A 19,075-nucleotide genomic window follows, 5' to 3' on the forward strand; every position below is an offset into this window, starting at 1 on the left:
GATATGGTCCAGCACCAAACCGTAATACAGGCTATTACCAGAAACAGAATAATTATTGGTTCTCATTACAGATCTCAAAGCCAGGAGCTTATATTTTGAAACTTGAGTCTTATAATATAAATTATGTCCCAAAATCCAGCTGGATCTTTTTTAGAGGGCCAATTTGTTTTTCTCTCTGGATAGTCTCAGGCTACACTGTTTGTCCTATAGTGTTGGTGTAAGTACAATATGAAATATTTACAGTAGTACAGATTTTCTCCTGACTATCCAAGGGGAAATCAGGTGCTCTGTGAAAACCCATCGTAACAACTCTGGTTACTGAGTTACACTATTATCTATTGTTCTTCTTAGTATTATAGATCATGAATTTAGACTAGCTTGTTAGGTTTCCAGAGCAAAACAGTCCCATTTAGGACTTCTGCTAGTTGCAGAGAGAAACATGGAACCACTTTTTAGTTGTATTATTCTCAGTGAGGAAACTGCAATTCACAAAGCTTATATGAAGAGGGAATCAGTCTGTGCTCCTCGAAGTCAGGGTAGCATTCTCAAGAAAGCATGATCTACGGAGTGGATGACAGTTGTTAGTATCTCAAAAACTCTAACAACTATCTCCAAAAGCACAAAAGAAGTTAGCATGTAGTAGGCAAGGATAAGCCTGATGTCACTACAATAAGTAATGTCCTAATGAGGCAGACAGTATTGGGAGTAGAAGTACTATTTAATGCAACAAAAATCTGGTTTGGGGTCCCTGTAGTGAATGCTTGCAATGTTATGTTTAGAGCATGGCATCCAACATCCTCTGGCTTGTTATTGAACAAGCAGGAGCCCACATCCACACATGTGCACATACACCATACACACTAATAATTTGGGGTTGCCACGACATCCATTTTTATTTTTTTTATTTTTTTATAATATTTATTTATTATGTATACAATATTCTGTCTACATGTATGCCTGCAGGCCACAAGAGGGCACCAGACCCCACTACAGATGGTTGTGAGCCACCATGTGGTTGCTGGGAATTGAACTCAGGACCATTGGAAGAGCAGGCAAAGCTCTCAATCTCTGAGCCATCTCTCCAGCCCGACATCCATTTTTAAATGCAAGTTTAGCTTTGCTGTACCAGAGACAGAGCCCAGTCACAGTTTCGAGCTCTGTACCACATCCAAATGGCTTCAGGAATGGGCAGGATCAAAACTGAAAGGCAGGCATTCACCTAGTAGACTGGGCTCCCAACTTTCCTGCCTGTTTGCCAATGAAGCTAAATTGACACACACCTTCTTCCATAATACGTGGTGCTAGTTGCCTGTCTCTCTTCTCTCTCCCTGCCTATTCTCCAAGAGCAATGCAAAGCCACCATTTAGAGACCCATTCGTGTAGACTCCATGATGTTACTCTTTATTCAGACCTCTGGTGGCTTCTAAGAATAGTAGTGGGTAGTGGTGGTGTATGCCTTTAATCCCAGCATTCTGGAGGAAGAGGCAGACAGATTTCTGTGAGTTTGAGGTCAGCCTGGTCTACAAGAGGTAGTTCCAGGACAAGCTCTAAAGCTAAATAGAGAAACTCTATCTCAGAAAAAAGAAAGAAAGAAAGAAAGAAAGAAAGAAAGAAAGAAAGAAAGAAAGAAAGAAAGAAAGAAAGAAAGAAAGAAAATAGTAGTAACTACCAGCCACACTGAAACTCCAAGATTTTTGATTCAGGTAATTCCTAGAGTAAGGTTTCTTTGTAGAATTAGGGAAAGGTTCCAAAATTGACAGTTTAATGGTCACATAATTCTCTGACTAGACTAAAATCTATTGAATCTATAAATAGGTGAGTTTTGTGATGTGTGAAGTCAATCTTTCTGTCTGTATCCCACCCCCTCTTTATTTTTGAGACAGAATTCCTCTGTGCGGTCATGTCTGTCCTGGAAATCGCTCTGTAGACCAGGTTAGCCTCAAATTCAGAGATTTGTTTTTTTTAAAAAAAAAATCTTTATTCTTTTAGTTCTTTGTGGGGTCCACTACCTAGTTCCCAAATAAATTGTACATGAAGGCTTATTCTTAATTATATATGCCTGACCTCAGCTTGGATAGTTTCCAGCCAGTTTTTCTTAAATTATCCCATCTATCTTTTGCCTCTGGGATTTTACTTTTTTCTATTTCTGTATACTTTACTTTCTTACTTCGTGGGTTGCTATATAGCTGGGTGACTGCCCCCGATGACCTCCTCTCCGTTCTCTCTGTTCTTTTTCTCCTAGATCTCTCTTCCTATTTATTCTCTCTGCCTGCCAATTCTGCCTATCCTTTCTCCTGCCTTGCTATTGGCTGTTGAGCTCTTCATTAGACTAATCAGTTGTTTTAGACAGGCAAAGCAACACAGCCTTACAGAGTTAAACAACGGCAACATTAAAAACATGCAACACATCTTGGCATCAGCGAAGCAAATTTTCCACAGCATAAACAAATATAACCCATCTTAAAATAATATTCCACAACAGAGATCTGCCTATGTCTGCCTCCTGAAATGCAACACATCTTTGCATCATTAAAGCAAGTGTTCCACAGCATAAACAAATGTAACACATCTTAAAATAATATTCCACAAGGGAGATCTACCTACCTCTGCCTCCTGAGTTCTGGAAGGTGAGGGGCTCTCTTGCTTTCCCTGCTGTTGTGTTTCAGGACCCAGGCTAGCTGGCTCACAAACTTCCTAACAATTCCCTTGTCTCACTGCCCATGTCATCATACCAGGACTGGGATTACAGATGTTCTCCACCACATCCGACGCTTTAGAAATGTGGGTTCGGGGATGGAACTCGGGTTATCTTACCTGCAGGATGAGTGTTTTAACCTGCTCAGTCATCTCCTCAACCCCAGATGAGTCATCACCCCACTGCATGTATTGTCACGATTTTAGCATGAGAAACATTGTTCCTAAATAGTTTTGACATAAGAAAATCTTAAATAATAGGTGAAAACAGCTGAGCTGTAAACAGTGGCCAAAAATAAATAAAAGTTAAAAAACAGCGCTGTCTCTACTATCAATAGAACACAGATGATCTGCTTTCCATAGTGACTGTCACTACTTTTGCCCACACATATAAGGGTTACCTGAAGCTGTCGTGATCCAATGGGAGTCTTCCAGAACTGTTTCCGAGGGTCTGGTGTTGCCATGATTGAAGCAAATTTTACTGAAGCAAGTCCAAGGTTTGACAAACACAATGGTCCCAATGGCTGGAAGGAAATCTCAGGTCATCGGTACCTAGATCAGGATCTTCTGGGTGCCTTAACTGACTAGGAGTTTTTCAGGCAATCGTTAAGTGTTTAAGGTGGTCACAGTTGTTAGGAGGAGAGTTGAAACAATTACCTAAGAAGTAAGGGTTTGACTGATAGTTTGTGCAGCCTCTGAGAAAATGCCCAAACTGTAGATGTGCTTGGCACCATGATAATGAAAGTCTAGTTCTGACAGTCTTGAAAAACCTGGACAAAAAGTTATATTTCCCATCTGACCTCCATTTTGGCCTCAACCTGAGTCACCCAATTCCACTCCCTGGAAGTTGCCCTTAAGACAGGGTGCCAGAAAGGGAGAGTCAGATAGCTATTCAATTCAATAACCCAACTGCGGGTGCCTGAAGTCTTCAGTCTTTAGGGAAAGGAACAGATCTCAAGAGATGACTCAGCAGTTGAGAGCACTTAACTGCTATTGGTATCCAACAGCCACATCAAATGGTTCTCAATCACCTGCAACTCCTATTCTAGGGGATCCGAAGTCCTCTGACCTCCAGGAGCTCCTGCACTAAGGCAGTGCATATACTCAAGCAGGCACACATAAATAATAAGTCAATTCTTTAAAAGGATAAAAGAGAAAAAATAATTAAGAATTGCTGACAACAAATATAAACTTGAAAATAACATATTTCTTCAATGAATTTTATCTAGTAGTGCTTAAATCCTAGCCAAATGCTCTTGTAAGAGCTTGGGTCCTTCTGATCTCTTTCAAGATACACACCTTACAATAGAAAGAGCAATAACCAAAATAAAGCATGCTCCAAAATATACAGAAAAGAACATAAAATTGGGCATGGTAGAAAGACATATGGAGACCAAATCCAGTTTGGTCACCTCTCATAAGACTCTAGTATTGAGTTGAAAACACAGCTACCACACAGACACTGTGATCAATGTCTGTAATTGCAGCATTTGGGAAGCTGAGACATGAAAATCACAAGTTTAAAGCCTGTCTGTACTACATTGGTGAGTTCAAGGCCAGCCTGAGCTACATAGCAAGACCCTGTCTCAAACCAACAACTGTCAAAAGAAAAGAAATAAAGAAAAGAACAGTTGTTGAATTAGACATTCAAAAATATATAAATTATCGCAAAGCTCCTTTGGTTGCTCTTTGTAGTTAAGTTACTGCTCCTGGTTCAGATATAAGTGAAACATTTTATGAACAAATGAAAAAAAGTTTTTGACAGTAGATGAACTGGCCTCTCATGGTACAGAACCCAATCATACTTTCTACAAATGTTCCTTCTCATTTTTAGGGATGTGCACTTGAAGACAATAGAGTTTCAAATCTACTAACTGGATTAATAAAGATATTAATAAAACTGTATAAAATATAAAATTAAATATTGCTATTTTCTCCAAATACAAAGTGCATTTTTGCTTAGTTGTATTCATATTCAAATAACATACAGATATAAAATTTAATATATTCTACTCTGTCAGTCCATAAACTACAAGCAAAGAAATTAGCCAGTTTGGATGTTCACCTTCCTAGATGTACTATATGCAAGTCTGATGATACACAGTTCTGATGAAGAGGGATGTGGTTTTTCTTGCCTCGGATATTGCAGATCTAGGGATGGTATTAAACACAAACATACAAATACACACACACATACACACAGTTTTTCCTCTATACGTATATATGATAAACTTTCATTTTTGTTTGTCTTTGTTACATCCAAATTTTCAGAATTACTAATCTTGTGCCTCGGGCCATTTTTAAGAAAAAAAAAACAGTTATTTGCCCACATGCACTACAGCAGTTGGGATGACAACTGAAATAGTTACCGACTCTTGGGTGAATCCGTGTGTGGTTGGGATGCATGAACATAGGGATGAATCACTGTGGGAGGGCACAAGAACTTAATACGCTACTGAGAATAGTGTGGAACCATAGTGGAAGCTTTTGTGTACTTTCAATTTCCTAAAAATGTACAAAGATTCCTGAAATGTTTCAAATTACTAAAATGAAAAATGAAAAAAATTTAAAAAAATAATAAATAAATAAATAAATTACTGAAATGGAAGTGATAATTTAAGACATGTGCCTGCCAAATGATTATCTATGTCATTGGCCATAGAAAAGATGCTAAAATGCTGGTCTGATATAAATTGAGACTTTGTTAATGTGGAAAAGGAAATGCATTTAATTTGGAAAATGGAAAATTAGGAATGAGAATAGACAATATTCAAACAGATATTTATATGCTGTTTCTCCAAAAGAGCTTCATGCTTTTGGAAGAAATGATAAAACACCATGACCAAACTTCACTTGGGAGGAAAGGTTTCATTTCATCTTCCAGTTGTAGTCTATTGTGCAGGGAAGTCAGCACAGAAACTGGAGTAGAAACCATGGAGGAATGCTGCTCACTGGCTTATTTTCCAGTTCTTGTTCAGCCCGCTTTTTTATATAACCAAGGACCACCTGCCCAGCAGTAGACTACCCACAGTGGTCTGGGCACTCACACATCAATCATTAATCAAGAAAATACTCCAAAGACTTGCCTTAAGGTCAGTCTTACAGAAGTATTTTCTCAATTGATGATCCTGGCTTGTGTCAAGTTGTCAAAAAACTAATCAGCACAGACATTATGTGTAGGTTGTGAAACAACTCTCATACAAGAAAGAAAAATAGAGGGAGCTGTATTTGAAGATAAAATAGCTTCAGAACATACATAAGCACATACAAAGTCATCAGAAAAAGCACCAGAGTGAAGTAGGACTCTCGTTTCTTTTTAATAATCTCTCTGAAGCTGTGTTTTGCTTTCCACAATTTCAGTTGCCTGTTGTCAATCATGGTCCAAACTTATTAAATGAAAAATTCCAGAAATTGACAATTCATGAATCATAAATTGCAAGCTGTTCTCAGTAGCGTATAAAGTTCTTGTGCCCTCCTACAGTGATTCATCCCTTTGGTAGTGCATCCCAACCACACACGATTCACGAATGAGTCGGTAACTATTTCAGTCATTGTCTCAACTGCTGCAGTGCATGTGGACAAATAACTGGATGTTTTTTACTTAAAAATGGCCCCAAGGCACAAGATTAGTAATTCTGGAAATTTGGATGTAACAAAGATAAACAAAAATGAAAGTTTATCATAATCATACATATAGGGAGGAAAAAACTATGTGTGTGTGTGTGTGTGTGTGTGTGTGTGTGTGTGTGTGTGTGTGTGTGTGTTTCAGGAGATCTGACAGTTTTTCTGACCTCTTTGGACTCCTGCATACATGTGGTGCATATATATGCACTCAGGCATACATGCATACACAGAAAAAGAAAATAAATATTTTTAAAATATTATTGTACTACAGGAACAAAAGGAACATTTCATTTTATTTTGAATATAGGTGATAGTTGTTTGTTGCTTTGTTTACATTTCCCTTTTAAAACTTACATACATCTATTAGGAAGATACAATAGTATGACTCACAGAATCCAAAAATTTATTTGCCGACAAAAGACAAAAATGAAAAATAGTCCTATATTTTTGGACATAGCCTGTTTATTACCTTGTTCAATTATTTAGTCTTACTGCTTTGTTACCAGTTGTACAACAGAAGACTAAATTAAAGAATTAAAATGAGCATTGATTTTTCAACTAATAACACTGTGTATAATTACTTTTTATATATTGTCTTAAGAATTTCATACCACATAGAGTTGTGTTCCAGGTTGTCTTTTTAAAGGCTAAACAGTCTAATAAAATATAATAAAGGGAAAAGATGATAGAGACAAGGGACTGCTTGTATATTGCATAGACAAGTTTTTAAATCAAAACTGGAAGTCAAACAAGTGCCTTTTCTTTTTTAAGTGCTATATACTATGTACAAACTACTCATTTATTATTTCTACTTATTTGGAAGGGGTAATCATTGTTAGTTTTGAACACTGGACAACTGCTTTAAGCGTGGGGGAAAGACGCTACGACTGAAGGTTCCCACAAGGAATAATGCGTGACTAAGGGGGGCTGGAAGGGGTGCGCCACTAGTGTGCCTGGCTAGCCGGCAAAGTTCAAAATGGCTGCCAAGAAGTCGGATGATTCTGACGAGATGGTTGAGGTATCCGATGAGGTAAACAGCTCTACCCAAACTGGAAGGTTTTCTAAGCCCCTAACGTTTAATGTGTGGGTGGTACTATTGGAGAATTTTAAGTAAAACAGTATTTGCTGTAACTAAGAGATCCCTTCAGTTGCGAGGAAGTGATGGGACCTTATTAGGCAGGTCTAGTTCAGTCTTAGTAAGCGGTTGGTTGTGAAGATGTTACCATCACAGCACTAGAACTAAATACCGAGGCACAAGGAGATGTGATGTAATTTTGTGAGGTCACCGTGATAGGACTTGTTCTTAATTAATGGACTAAGGGAAAGAGACATTACTGCCTGGCCGTTTCTAATCTAGGGGTCACGGCAACCATTTTGAAGGCAGAAGATAGTAAAACAGTTGATGCATGTAGAAACAGGATTCTCCCACACCTTTTAAGACAGAGACTGTTAACTGATGTTTTTTTTAATGGGGGGGGGGGTCGGGAGAGTAGATGCCAGGGCATGACCGCCATGGTGCTCAAGCCCAGGGGCATTTCGTAGAGGAGGACAGGTCTACAAATTTGTCTCGTGCTCTCTCTTTGCTAGTCCCTATGCCTAACATATTCTGAAAATAAAAATGGAACTGGGCAATCTGGGAAGCAAGAAAGGGCCCAGTTTGGACCTTAGTGGGATGAACTGTTCAGACCGTGAGAAGGATAGAGGGAAGAAGGTGCTTATGCAGTCTTGACCAAAGCCCTACACGTAAAGAATAGTGCCTATTTCAGTGGTTCACAACCTTCCTAAGGCTACGACCCTTCAATACAATTCCTCATGTTGGGGTAATTATTAAACTTATTAAATTTTAATTGTATACTATATAATTATTCATATATACATATAATAGATTTAAACATTAAATGTAATATATAAAATGTTAAGATTATTAAATTTTAAATTATTAAGTAGAATTATTAATTAAATCTCCAGTTATTCATTGCTACTTCAGAATAACTGTAATTTTGCTGCAAGTATGAATCATAATGTAAATATCCAATGTGAAGGATATCTAATATGCGACAGCCCACCCCGCCACCCACCGCAAGGGGTCTCGAACCACAGATTGAGAACCTTTTGGTCTATTGGGTAGGGTTGTCAGATTTAGGAAAAAAAGAATTCAGAATGGCTAGTTAAATTTGAATGTCAGCTAAGCAGCACATAATTGTGTAGTATCAATATGGCCCTTGTAAATGTGGTAATAACGCTTACAAAACTGTATTCATTGTTAATGTGATTCTCAAATGTAAGGGGAGGAGTTCGCCAGGGCGCTGTTCACACTGAGACAGGTGGAGGAAGGGCCTCTGCGGGAATTCCAGGAAATTCAAAGGAGGGGAGTGAGGATGGTGGGAGCAGAGCTGGGGACGCCTGCAGCACAGCCGCACAGCGTTACTAGGGCAACTTCTCTGCGTCTCCGTCTCGGCGCCGGCGGCCAACAGGGCTCCGAGTAGCCGCGCCCACGCAGGTGGGGGCATGCGGCTGGGAGCCCGCCCAGGCCGGCGAGCTGCAAGCTAGGCCCGCCTTTCCTTCCCCACAGGGGTGGAGCCCGAGCGAGGAGGAATCAGCCTGCGAGCTCTCGCCCTGGTGGAACACTCGCAGGAGAAAATGGAGCCCAGCAAGATGGCGCCTCCCAAGAACGCTCCTAGAGATGCCTTGGTAAGCGCAGGGCACCGAGGCTGGGGCGCACTTAGAGGCGCCCCGTGTGGCAAGCCTGACTGAGTGCCTGGCGGGGAGGCAGGGGGTTCGCGTGCCATGTGCAGCTGGGCGACGTAGCTGGAAAAGGGCAATAAGGACCCCCTGTGCCTGGGGCGCCATCCGCACTGCGGGAACCCCTCCAGAGGGGCGCGGGCTGCTTTGGGGCTTTTGTCTCCTTAGCACCGGGCCGCCCCACCCACCCACCCCTGCCCAAGTCTGCAGCCTCATCGGTTCGCCCAGTCTGTGAGTCTTGACTGCGACATGGGTTCTGATGCTAGCTTTTCCTTACTGTCAGATCTGAAAATGACAGCCAGCTGGACCCACCCCTACCTGCCTAGAAAGCCAGTTCAGGCCTTTCTTGTGTCTTTGCTCCCACCCTTGCTAAAATAAAAGTTACCACCAAAAGCATATGACTGATTTTGTGTGATCCCTGACACTCATTGGAGGAGGCACAAGGCTGAGTTTGGGACTTTGTAAAAAACAGGAATATGCCTCCAGTCCGGCTTTGATTTCTTTTATCTACATTGTGCATCTGGCTTTTTGTTTTTATTTGAATCCACAGGTGATGGCACAGATCCTGAAGGATATGGGGATCACTGAATATGAGCCAAGGGTCATAAATCAAATGTTGGAATTTGCTTTCCGTAAGTTAAAATTTTTTGATCTTGTTAATTAGAAAAGATGATTAATTGTAACACTTTAAAGCATATTCTGTTACCAGTCTAGAAATGAGTAAAGCTCTAAGAAGGAGCCCAAGTTAAGGGACAACAGTATTTACATATAGCATGCATGTTTAACTAAAGTACCATGCAAATAGGGCAATTATTAAAACCAAGACAGAAAGGTTCCAGAAATTAGTGGAACCTTTTAAAAGGAGCCATAAATATATAAATAGTAGTTATATATGTGTATATTTATTATATGTATATATAGTATTTACATATACATATATGTAAGTATGTCTTCATGTAATAAGTTATTTTGCTCTTAAAGGATATGTGACTACAATTCTGGATGATGCAAAAATTTACTCAAGTCATGCTAAGAAACCTACTGTTGATGCAGACGATGTGAGACTGGCAATCCAGTGCCGGGCTGACCAGTCCTTTACCTCTCCTCCCCCACGAGATGTGAGCAAACATTTATTTGCAGTTATTTTTACTTGCACTTTAAAAATTATATTTCTAATGAGGATTTTTCTCTTTTAGTTTTTACTAGATATTGCAAGGCAGAAAAATCAAACGCCTTTGCCACTGATTAAGCCATATGCAGGACCTAGACTGCCACCTGATAGATACTGCCTAACAGCTCCAAACTATAGGCTGAAGTCCTTAATTAAAAAGGTAAGAATTTAAAAAAAAATTTAAAAAATTAAAAAAAAAGAAAAAAAAAGGTAAGAATTTCTGGCTCAAGCCTTAATCCTAGCAGTAGGGACGCCGAGGAAGGAAGATCAGGAGTTCAAGGCCATCCTTAGATCTTCAGGGCCATCCTGAGCTACGTCAGTCTGTTATCTCAAAAAAAGGGAAGTTTTTTTGTGTGTGGGGGGGGGAGGGGGTGCTTAGATTGGTTTGGCTTTTTGGTTTGGTTTGCTTTGGTTTGGTTTGGTTTTTCGAGACAGGGTTTCTCTGTAGCTTTGGAGCCTGTCCTGGAACTCACTCTGTTGACCAGGCTGGCCTTGAACTCACAGACTTGTCTCTTCCTCCTGAGTGCTGGAATTAAAGGAGTGAGCCACCACTACCCAGCTTAGTTTATGATTTTTAAAAGGTGGAAATAATAGCTAAACTAATAAAAAGCAAGTTCTTATAGATAGCACAGTAAAGGTTAAAGTAATTCTTAGATTTTTTTTTTAAATTTTCATCTAACCCAGTGGGAATTTTTCTCATCATACAACTGAACCTGAACTCATGGAGTCAGTGGCAAAGCTAGGGCTGATTCCCACTTCTAGTAGCTTCTTTGGTGTGTGAGATCCAATAATGAAGTAAATGATATGCCATCAGTAATTAGACCTTTTTCAGACATATCACCTAAGGTTGTCTCAGCACTGAAAAAGGACAACCCATATTAGGCTACCTTTGTTTTCTGGAATTCTGCTGTAAGACAGTTTTAATTTAGGCACAGTTAAAACACTGACTAGTTAAAATCCAATATTACAATACAAGGAACTTAGTATTTGTCTCCATTCATGCAGAATTAGATAGGGTCACATACATAATTATGTATGTATGCAAAAACTCCAAATATTGTATTTACAACAGAAGAGTTCAATCTTCAGTAGCATGACAAAAAGAAAAACAATAAAAAAACATTTTTTTCATTTGATCATTCACTAATAGCTCAAATCAGCAGTTATAATTTCGCTTTTCATCAAGTTTAGGTGTCAAATGTTAACATTAAAACTTGTGTTTAAATCCCCCAGGGACCTAACCAAGGAAGACTAGTGCCTAGATTAAGTGTCGGTGGTGTTAGTAGCAGACCTGCTACTCCTAATGTAGGTAAGTTAAAGAGGGAAATGGCCTTTCCGGACAGTAAGAACAATGTCTCAGCATGTGCCTTTGAACAATAACGAAGTCAAAATGGGAGTCAGAAACTCCAATGTGTTGCTATTAATAATTTTAATCATCAACAACAACAACAAAAAACCCACAAAGACTGATCCCAAACGAGATTGGCAAAGTTCTTGTTGGTATAAACTGTGATTCCAGAAACACTTTGTGTTTCCACCTTCTGTGCTTCAAATCACCAAATACACCCATGCCAGCAACCTACTGACTGAGAATGTAACGAAATGTTCTATAAACTGGCTACAAGTTCAAGGAAGTTTAAAACCTAAAGAAAGCTCAAGGATGTTTTAATACTTACCTTTTAAAACCAGTACAAGAACCAGCCTGGGTGACATAAAGGAGATCATGCTAATTATGTCAGTAAGAGCCCTCAAGCTGTGGCCTATAATGTATGATAGCTCTCCATCATGCTACGTACATTTCTGACACACGATGTTCCAAGCCTATCTTATATTCGCCAAGCTTTAGAATCAACCACTTCTCCAACTAAACCTTAATTCATTTAGTGAATGGTATTTAGGAACCCTTATATGTAATGATTTGAAAAAAAAAGTAAAACAAGTTTTCTGATTTTTTTCATATTTTTTGATTTTTTTTCATGTTTTGCAAAAAGAAAATCCTTTTTCCCTTGTATTAATTTCATGGTTCTTGCTGCTTTTAACTTGAGTCTTACCAGTGTCATTATGTCTAGTATAAAATTAATTTTTTTAAAACTGAGTCTTAATCTGTAACCCAGGATAGCCTTTTTTTAAAAAAAAAAAAGATTTATTTATTTAGTATCTATACAACATTCTGCCTCCATGTATGCCCGCATGCCAGAGAAAGGCACCAGATCTCATTACAGATGGTTGTGAGCCACCATGTGGTTGCTGGGAATTGAACTCAGGACATCTGGAAGAGCAGCCATTGCTCCTAACCACTAAGCCATCTCTCCAGCCCCCCCCCCCCCAGGATAGCCATAAATTTAGTATCCTTCAGTCTTCTGAGTATTCAGATTACAGTTGAGGAATGCTGACCAGCTGTGATTTGACCTTTGAGGTGTGAACCATCTCTCTATATTCTCAGGATATGAATTTGCACATCAGCATTTTAAAGCTGTTATTAATGAGGTATATATCTCTACTAACCTACATAAAACCTCCAGTGAACAAAATGTTACGTATAAAATCTGTGGAACTTTTCAGTCATATACTACTTACCTGTATTCAAATTAAGTGAATATCAAATTTTTGCTTTTTTGTTTTTGTGAAAATTACCTCACTATATTGCCCAGGCTTGTGTCGAACGCCTAAGCTCAAGTGTTCTGCCTGTCTCTGCTTCCTGACTAGCTGGCTACAGGTGTGTGCCACTGCCCAAGAAACAGCAGGGTGTAATGAGCAGGCACATGTGGCAGGCAAGCAAGCCAACTTCACTTACCAGTTGCTTTTTTACATTTCAAGTCATTTGCTAAGACATTCTTTAGAGTGTAACACCTAGAAATCTTAAATCTAAAATCTATTAAAGATGTAATCATTAAAATTAAGGAAACTTTTCTTTTTTAGCACATACTTCCTAAGGAAAACGGGAAGAAACCCGAGAGGGATTACAGAGGAAGAATACCCATTGTAAATCTTTTTTTTTTTTTTTTTTTTTTGGTTTTTCGAGACAGGGTTTCTCTGTGGTTTTGGAGCCTGTCCTGGAACTTGCTCTTGTAGACCAGGCTGGTCTCGAACTCACAGAGATCCGCCTGCCTCTGCCTCCCGAGTGCTGGGATTAAAGGCGTGCGCCACCACCGCCCGGCTCATTGTAAATCTTTTTAATTACTCTGCCTTCATTTATAATATTTTTGCACCTCCCATGAGCCCTCTAGACTTTGAAGGTGTATTTCTGTATGCTTTGGAGTAGAGAATATAAATATATAAGAAGTCATCTAACTGCTATGATCTGTTCGTTGTAACTACAGCACCCCCACAAGCAGGATCTGTCCCAAATAAAGGTCCAACTCCAGTGTCAGTGACAAGCCAAAGATTTGCGGTGCAGATTCCACCTTCTCAGTCTGCGCCTGCCAAACCAGGTAACATGATATGGGTGTGGGGACAGAATTCATGAATAACTTTCAATTATACAACAGTGTGTTTTACTGCAGGAAGACTGGCTTTAGTATCACAACAGGTTGACAGGTAGAACTGCAAATCAGGGATCTTTGAATAAGATCTCTACTGTTAAGTTATACATAACATTTCAGGAGGGTGGTATATTGAGTTGTTCTCCTCAAATTCTAAAATACTATAAACTAAAAGACATTGGGGTTCACAGATCTAAGGTGTCTTCAGGGGAAAGCACTTCAAGTAAAAACCCAAGGAAATGACACCATTTAGCGAGGAGTGTGAATGACCCTGCTGTAAATTAGGATGGAGGTGTGCCTCACTCATTCTCTCGGTGGCAGCAGTGAGGGAAAGGTTAATAGACTGCTAGCATAACAGTTTGCTAATGTGTATGTTCAAATTGCATCTTTTGAAACATCATCACCATACAAGAAACAACTTAAATAAAAGTTGGGCTAGCAAGATGGCCCTGTAGGTAAGGGCACTTGTCACCAAGTCTGATGACCTGGGTTCAATCCCTTAAGACCCACGTGGTGTAAAGAGAGAACCACCCCCAAAAGTTGTCCACTGATCTTCCCATGTCATGTGGTGCACACACCTAAACATAAGTAACTAAATGCAATTCTTTTGAAAACTGCCCTATGAAAGAAGCATGTCTCCTGGCCTCACACATGAATCCAGTACACTAAATACTAATTACAATTAAAAATAAAACAAATTTTGTTAACTTTGCAATAATTTTAGGGAGAATTATCTATACATAGATCAAAGTATACTTATGCCTGATAAAATCACTATTAGCAAATTTTTAAGATAAAAATTGTTTAAAGATTGAATCCCACTCTTAGTAATTTCAGGTATCTCTATGATGTAGTTGTATGCTGTGCTAATGAACTTGTATAAAAATTACATTCTAGTTTGCTGTCTATTTTTGTATCATGGGTAACTGACATCTATGGGGTTTTCTTCTATTTATAGCTCCTGCAACGACTACAGTCCAAAATGTTCTGATTAATCCTTCAATGATTGGGTCCAAAAATATTCTCATTACTACCAACATGGTTTCCTCACAGAACACAGCCAGTGACTCAAACCCACTGAAGAGGAAGCATGATGATGACGATGACAATGACACTATGTAAAGAATAAAGTCTGTTCTACAGATGTTAAAATTTTAGTGCGTTTAGGCCCACACGGTGGACTGAACAGCCTAGGTCTTAAGTTTTATCTTAGAAACGTAGTAGCAGTATTTTTCACATTAGCTACACATGATAAGTTTCATTGAGTTCAAATGTTTTCAGTATGCTTTAGATATACAAGTCCTTGTTTCTAGACAGCTTTAGTCTCACTATGGCAATTCTATTTTTAGAAGCAGTTTTGTGCCATGACTGATAGCAGCACTTAGATTCCAGTTCCTGGTCTCATTTACATTTAAGCATGACTTTCTTGTTAGGCCAACTATTCACATTGTCACCTTTGTGACCAAATCTCTCAATCTAGTAACCTTTTTTGAAACAGTGGATTTAGAAGGGTCCTAAATCCATTTTGAATGTATTTAGGTTTGGTCTTTTCTAGTCCCCACCTCAGCTACCTATCTAGATGCCATTTCGTTTCTGTTCCCACCTCTCATCGCCTTACCGTCACTTGCCATTGCACTTAAATTTAAGACTGTAACTGGAATTTGTAAAGCACCTGGCATTTTTTAGTTCACTTAAACCTGGGTGTCTGCATTTGCTTTTTCACTCCATAACAGCGCAGGGAGGTCTCGGCCCTTAGCCTGCTAGGCTTTACTCTCTGACATCAGTTACATTCAGTTGCATTCCAAGTTGACAGCCTCACCATCTTTCATGCTTATAATTTTTTTAACAGACATAATGTAAAAGCTGCCTTAGTAATTTACACTGGACCTAGATAAAAACCACTGAAATCTAGTGTTTTTGTTGTTTCCTTATTTTTCCACCTGCATATATGCTTTGATCACTACTGACTGAACCAGTCTAATTGGTTTCATTAAGATCATCTTGCTGCTGAGAACGTCACACGTAAGATAAGATCAAGCCTGAAAGTAGAGTCTAATGATTCTCCTTCCCCATAAGGCCAACAGGGAAAAAAGATTAGTGTCACCTGACTCCATTTACACATGACCTACAGAAATTTCCCAACCATGTGTTTCTAAACACTTTCTAGTTTGTTTTTATACATACCTACAAGACACACTGGGGAAGACTGCAAAGCTTTTTTTGAGTATCAAAAAGCATTGTTTGATTTGGTGGCATTTAAGTTCTATTTAGCCAATACTGGAAAAATGTAAGCAGAAGTTCCCAAAACCTCCACATTATTAAATTTTATAGCCATGGGTCAGGACGGTGTTTGACACAAGAATAGTATAGTAACTCGTCCCGGTTTGTATGTTTAGGAATGTTACGGAAGGTTGATCTGATCAGTATCACAAGAGCAATGTGCATTCGACAGCACTCACGTCACTACTTGAATGTTCTCAGGGAGGCAGAATATTCGGCGGCCTGGCTTCTAGTACTAGTTTCATTACCAACAACGTGACCTTACTTTACCTCTGAGCCTTGTTCACTAGTAATGGGAAATACCACCTACCCTGCCTACCTCACAGGGATGTTGTGAGGGTTTAGCTGGTGTGTGTGAGAGAAAGTTCTCAAGATTGTAAAATCTAAGTAATTATTAATGTATTTGTTGCAAGATTATTAATAAAAATTTAACTTTACCAGTGTGACCTTTTATTTTTGACTGAAGGGATTCGAGGAGGTAAATAAGGCAACAGTAGAGCAATTCAGATTATCAGGGGACAGCTTGCTTTTGCTGGGTATTGGCATATGATTCATAGTAAAAAAAAAAAGCAACGAAAATCAAATATGGGTTTAAAATCTTATAAACTGAAGATGCTCTGTATGATGGGAATGTGTATAGAGAGATCCCTGTACTGAACTGATGAGTGCTTTTGGGGAGGCAGTAGACAGGTTGGCAAAAACTTCACTATACCCCAAAAAAAACCTGAAAATTTGAGTTCCTCATTTATAGTATGGGGATTCTGTGGGCTTATTAGGGGATTGAATGTGATTTTACTATTTAAAATCTATGCCTTTCAAGATTTATCAAGGTACACTATTCTAATTTACATGTACACGAACAGTTCGATCTGGGTATCTTATTTGCTCAGGTTTTAAATTCCTTCAGGGCAAAAATCCTATCTTCTAGTCCCTCCACTGTGTCCTAAGTACATAGTTGTACTGAAATATTTGGTTATTTGCCAAGCTACCTTTTCTGTTAAACTTATTTTTCCTACTTAGTCTCTGTATTAAACATCTAAATAAGGGGCTGGAGAGATGGCTCAGGAGTTAAGAGGCACTGGGCTGCTTTTCTAGGACTCTGGTTGGATTCCCAAGACCTACGTGGCAGCTCACAACCATTAGTAACTCCAACAATCTCTTCTGGCCTCCACAGACACTGCACACATGTGGACAGATGTACATGTATGCAAAAGACCCATACACATAATAGTAAAAAAACTGAAGAAATTTTGTAAATAGAAAATCCTAGAAATATAATCTCATAAAATATTAAAAGATACAATAAAAACTGATAGATGATGCTGTCAATTAGTACTAAATGCATGGATATCTATTTACAGGGTGGTTTTTTGTCTTTTTGTTGTTTTTTCTGTATCTTTGGAGCCTGTCCTGGAACTAGCTCTTACAGACCAGGCTGACCTCGAACTCCACCTGCCTCTGCATCCCAGGTGCTGGGATTAAAGGCATGTGCCACCATCACCCGGCCTATTTACAGTTCTTTCAGCATCTCTGAGCACTTGAACTAAGTATTGAAAGATTGTGGGTGGGGGGAGACAAGGGGGATCAGCACTCAGGTAAACCTCTAGCCCAACAGTAACATTCACTTACAACATCTGAGCTTCATCTGCAAAATTCCTGCTGCTCAAACCAAGGTCTATCAGATACTGTACCGAAAAATGGTACAATGTACAGTTAACTACAAATATGGAGAAGCGTATAAACTAGAATGCAAAAGAATTAAGAATAACTGGAGTTTTCACAATTTCTGCCTAAGCAACTGCCAAAATAGATTTGACAGTGACAATGAAACAATGCCTTCAACTCTGATAAACTGATATTCAGACTCTTAACTATGTCTACATAACCAAGGGTAATTAGATAAACACGAGTATCTGTATTAAACAAACTTTGTAAATTTTTTGATATTTAAGAGATGATCTAATGTTAGGAACTTTAAATAGATGACTTAAAGATTACTCACAGATTTTAGGGAAATACATTTTATAGAAAAGAATGAGCATCAGCAGATTTTGGTATCTGAGATACAGTTCCCCATAGATACAAAGGGTTTATAAAAGCATGGCCAAATTAGTAATCAGGTTTAAGAGCTGAACAGCTAATTTCAAACCAAGTCTCAGAACTTCCTCCTTGGCAGTCTTTCTCAGGATATTACTAAATCAAGATTTGCATAAAAAGTAAATCAGCCAGGCATGGTGATGCATTCCTGCCATTAGTACTACTGGGGTGGAGGGGGCAAAGGCAGAGATCACTGGAAGTTAAAGGGCAGCCTGAGTTAGCTAACAAATTCCAGGTCAGTGAGGGCTGTCAAAAGGAAACACAATTAACTATCCAAAAAGAAACTTAAACTGAGAAATAGAAGGGGAAACAAGGTTTCAAAGGTAAAAAGAACCCCTAGAGGGATACAGGAAAGCCCTGAGCAATATGGCTACAATAAACCTAGGGTAGCCAGGAAAACTGGAACAGAGGCACCAAGGATTCCAGATTTCAAAACTTAAAAAACCTATCTGATGTGTTTCCATATACTTCATGTTCATACTTCTAGTGTATGATGGAATGAAGTAGTGGAAAAAAAATGAGAAAATTATTTTTGTTTTAAGATAGGGTCTCACTTTGTATCCTTGGTTGATGTGGAACTCCCTATGTGCTAGGATCAAAGACTTGTGTATCATGCCCAGCAGGGGAAAAAAAAACATGGCTGAAGAGATAGCTCAGCACTTCAGAGCACTGGTTACTCTCTTCCAGGGGTCCTGTGTTCAATTCCCAGCATTCACATGGTGGCTCATGACCACTCATGAGAGCTGATGCCCTCTTCAGGCCTGCAGGCATACACGTAAGCATAACATTACATACATGATATATTATTTTAAAAATGGCAAAAATATAGCATAGTACATACATATATAACACTTATAATCATAGTGTAAACCTTCAGGCTTGAGACAGGATCAAGACTGGCCTCTCACTACATAGCCAAGGATGATCTTGAACTGTCCTTCTGTCTTCACTACCCATGAAGGAATTATAAGCAAACACCATGCTC

The 19,075-nt window shown here is 39.1% G+C and overlaps 1 protein-coding gene across 1 annotated transcript; it reads left to right on the forward strand.

The window, feature by feature from the left end:
- The first annotated feature begins 7,294 nt into the window (after positions 1–7,294).
- Taf9b (TATA-box binding protein associated factor 9b) lies at positions 7,295–16,430 on the forward strand. Its single transcript, XM_075958686.1, is given in 9 exon segments — positions 7,295–7,348; positions 8,891–8,921; positions 8,924–9,009; positions 9,611–9,692; positions 10,042–10,178; positions 10,257–10,391; positions 11,465–11,540; positions 13,552–13,662; positions 14,672–16,430. Coding segments are annotated over 9 exon segments (876 nt in total). The 3' UTR covers positions 14,836–16,430.
- The last annotated feature ends 2,645 nt before the right edge of the window (positions 16,431–19,075 follow it).

Source organism: Microtus pennsylvanicus, chromosome X (genome assembly GCF_037038515.1).
Source record: "Microtus pennsylvanicus isolate mMicPen1 chromosome X, mMicPen1.hap1, whole genome shotgun sequence".
NCBI lineage: Eukaryota > Metazoa > Chordata > Mammalia > Rodentia > Cricetidae > Microtus > Microtus pennsylvanicus.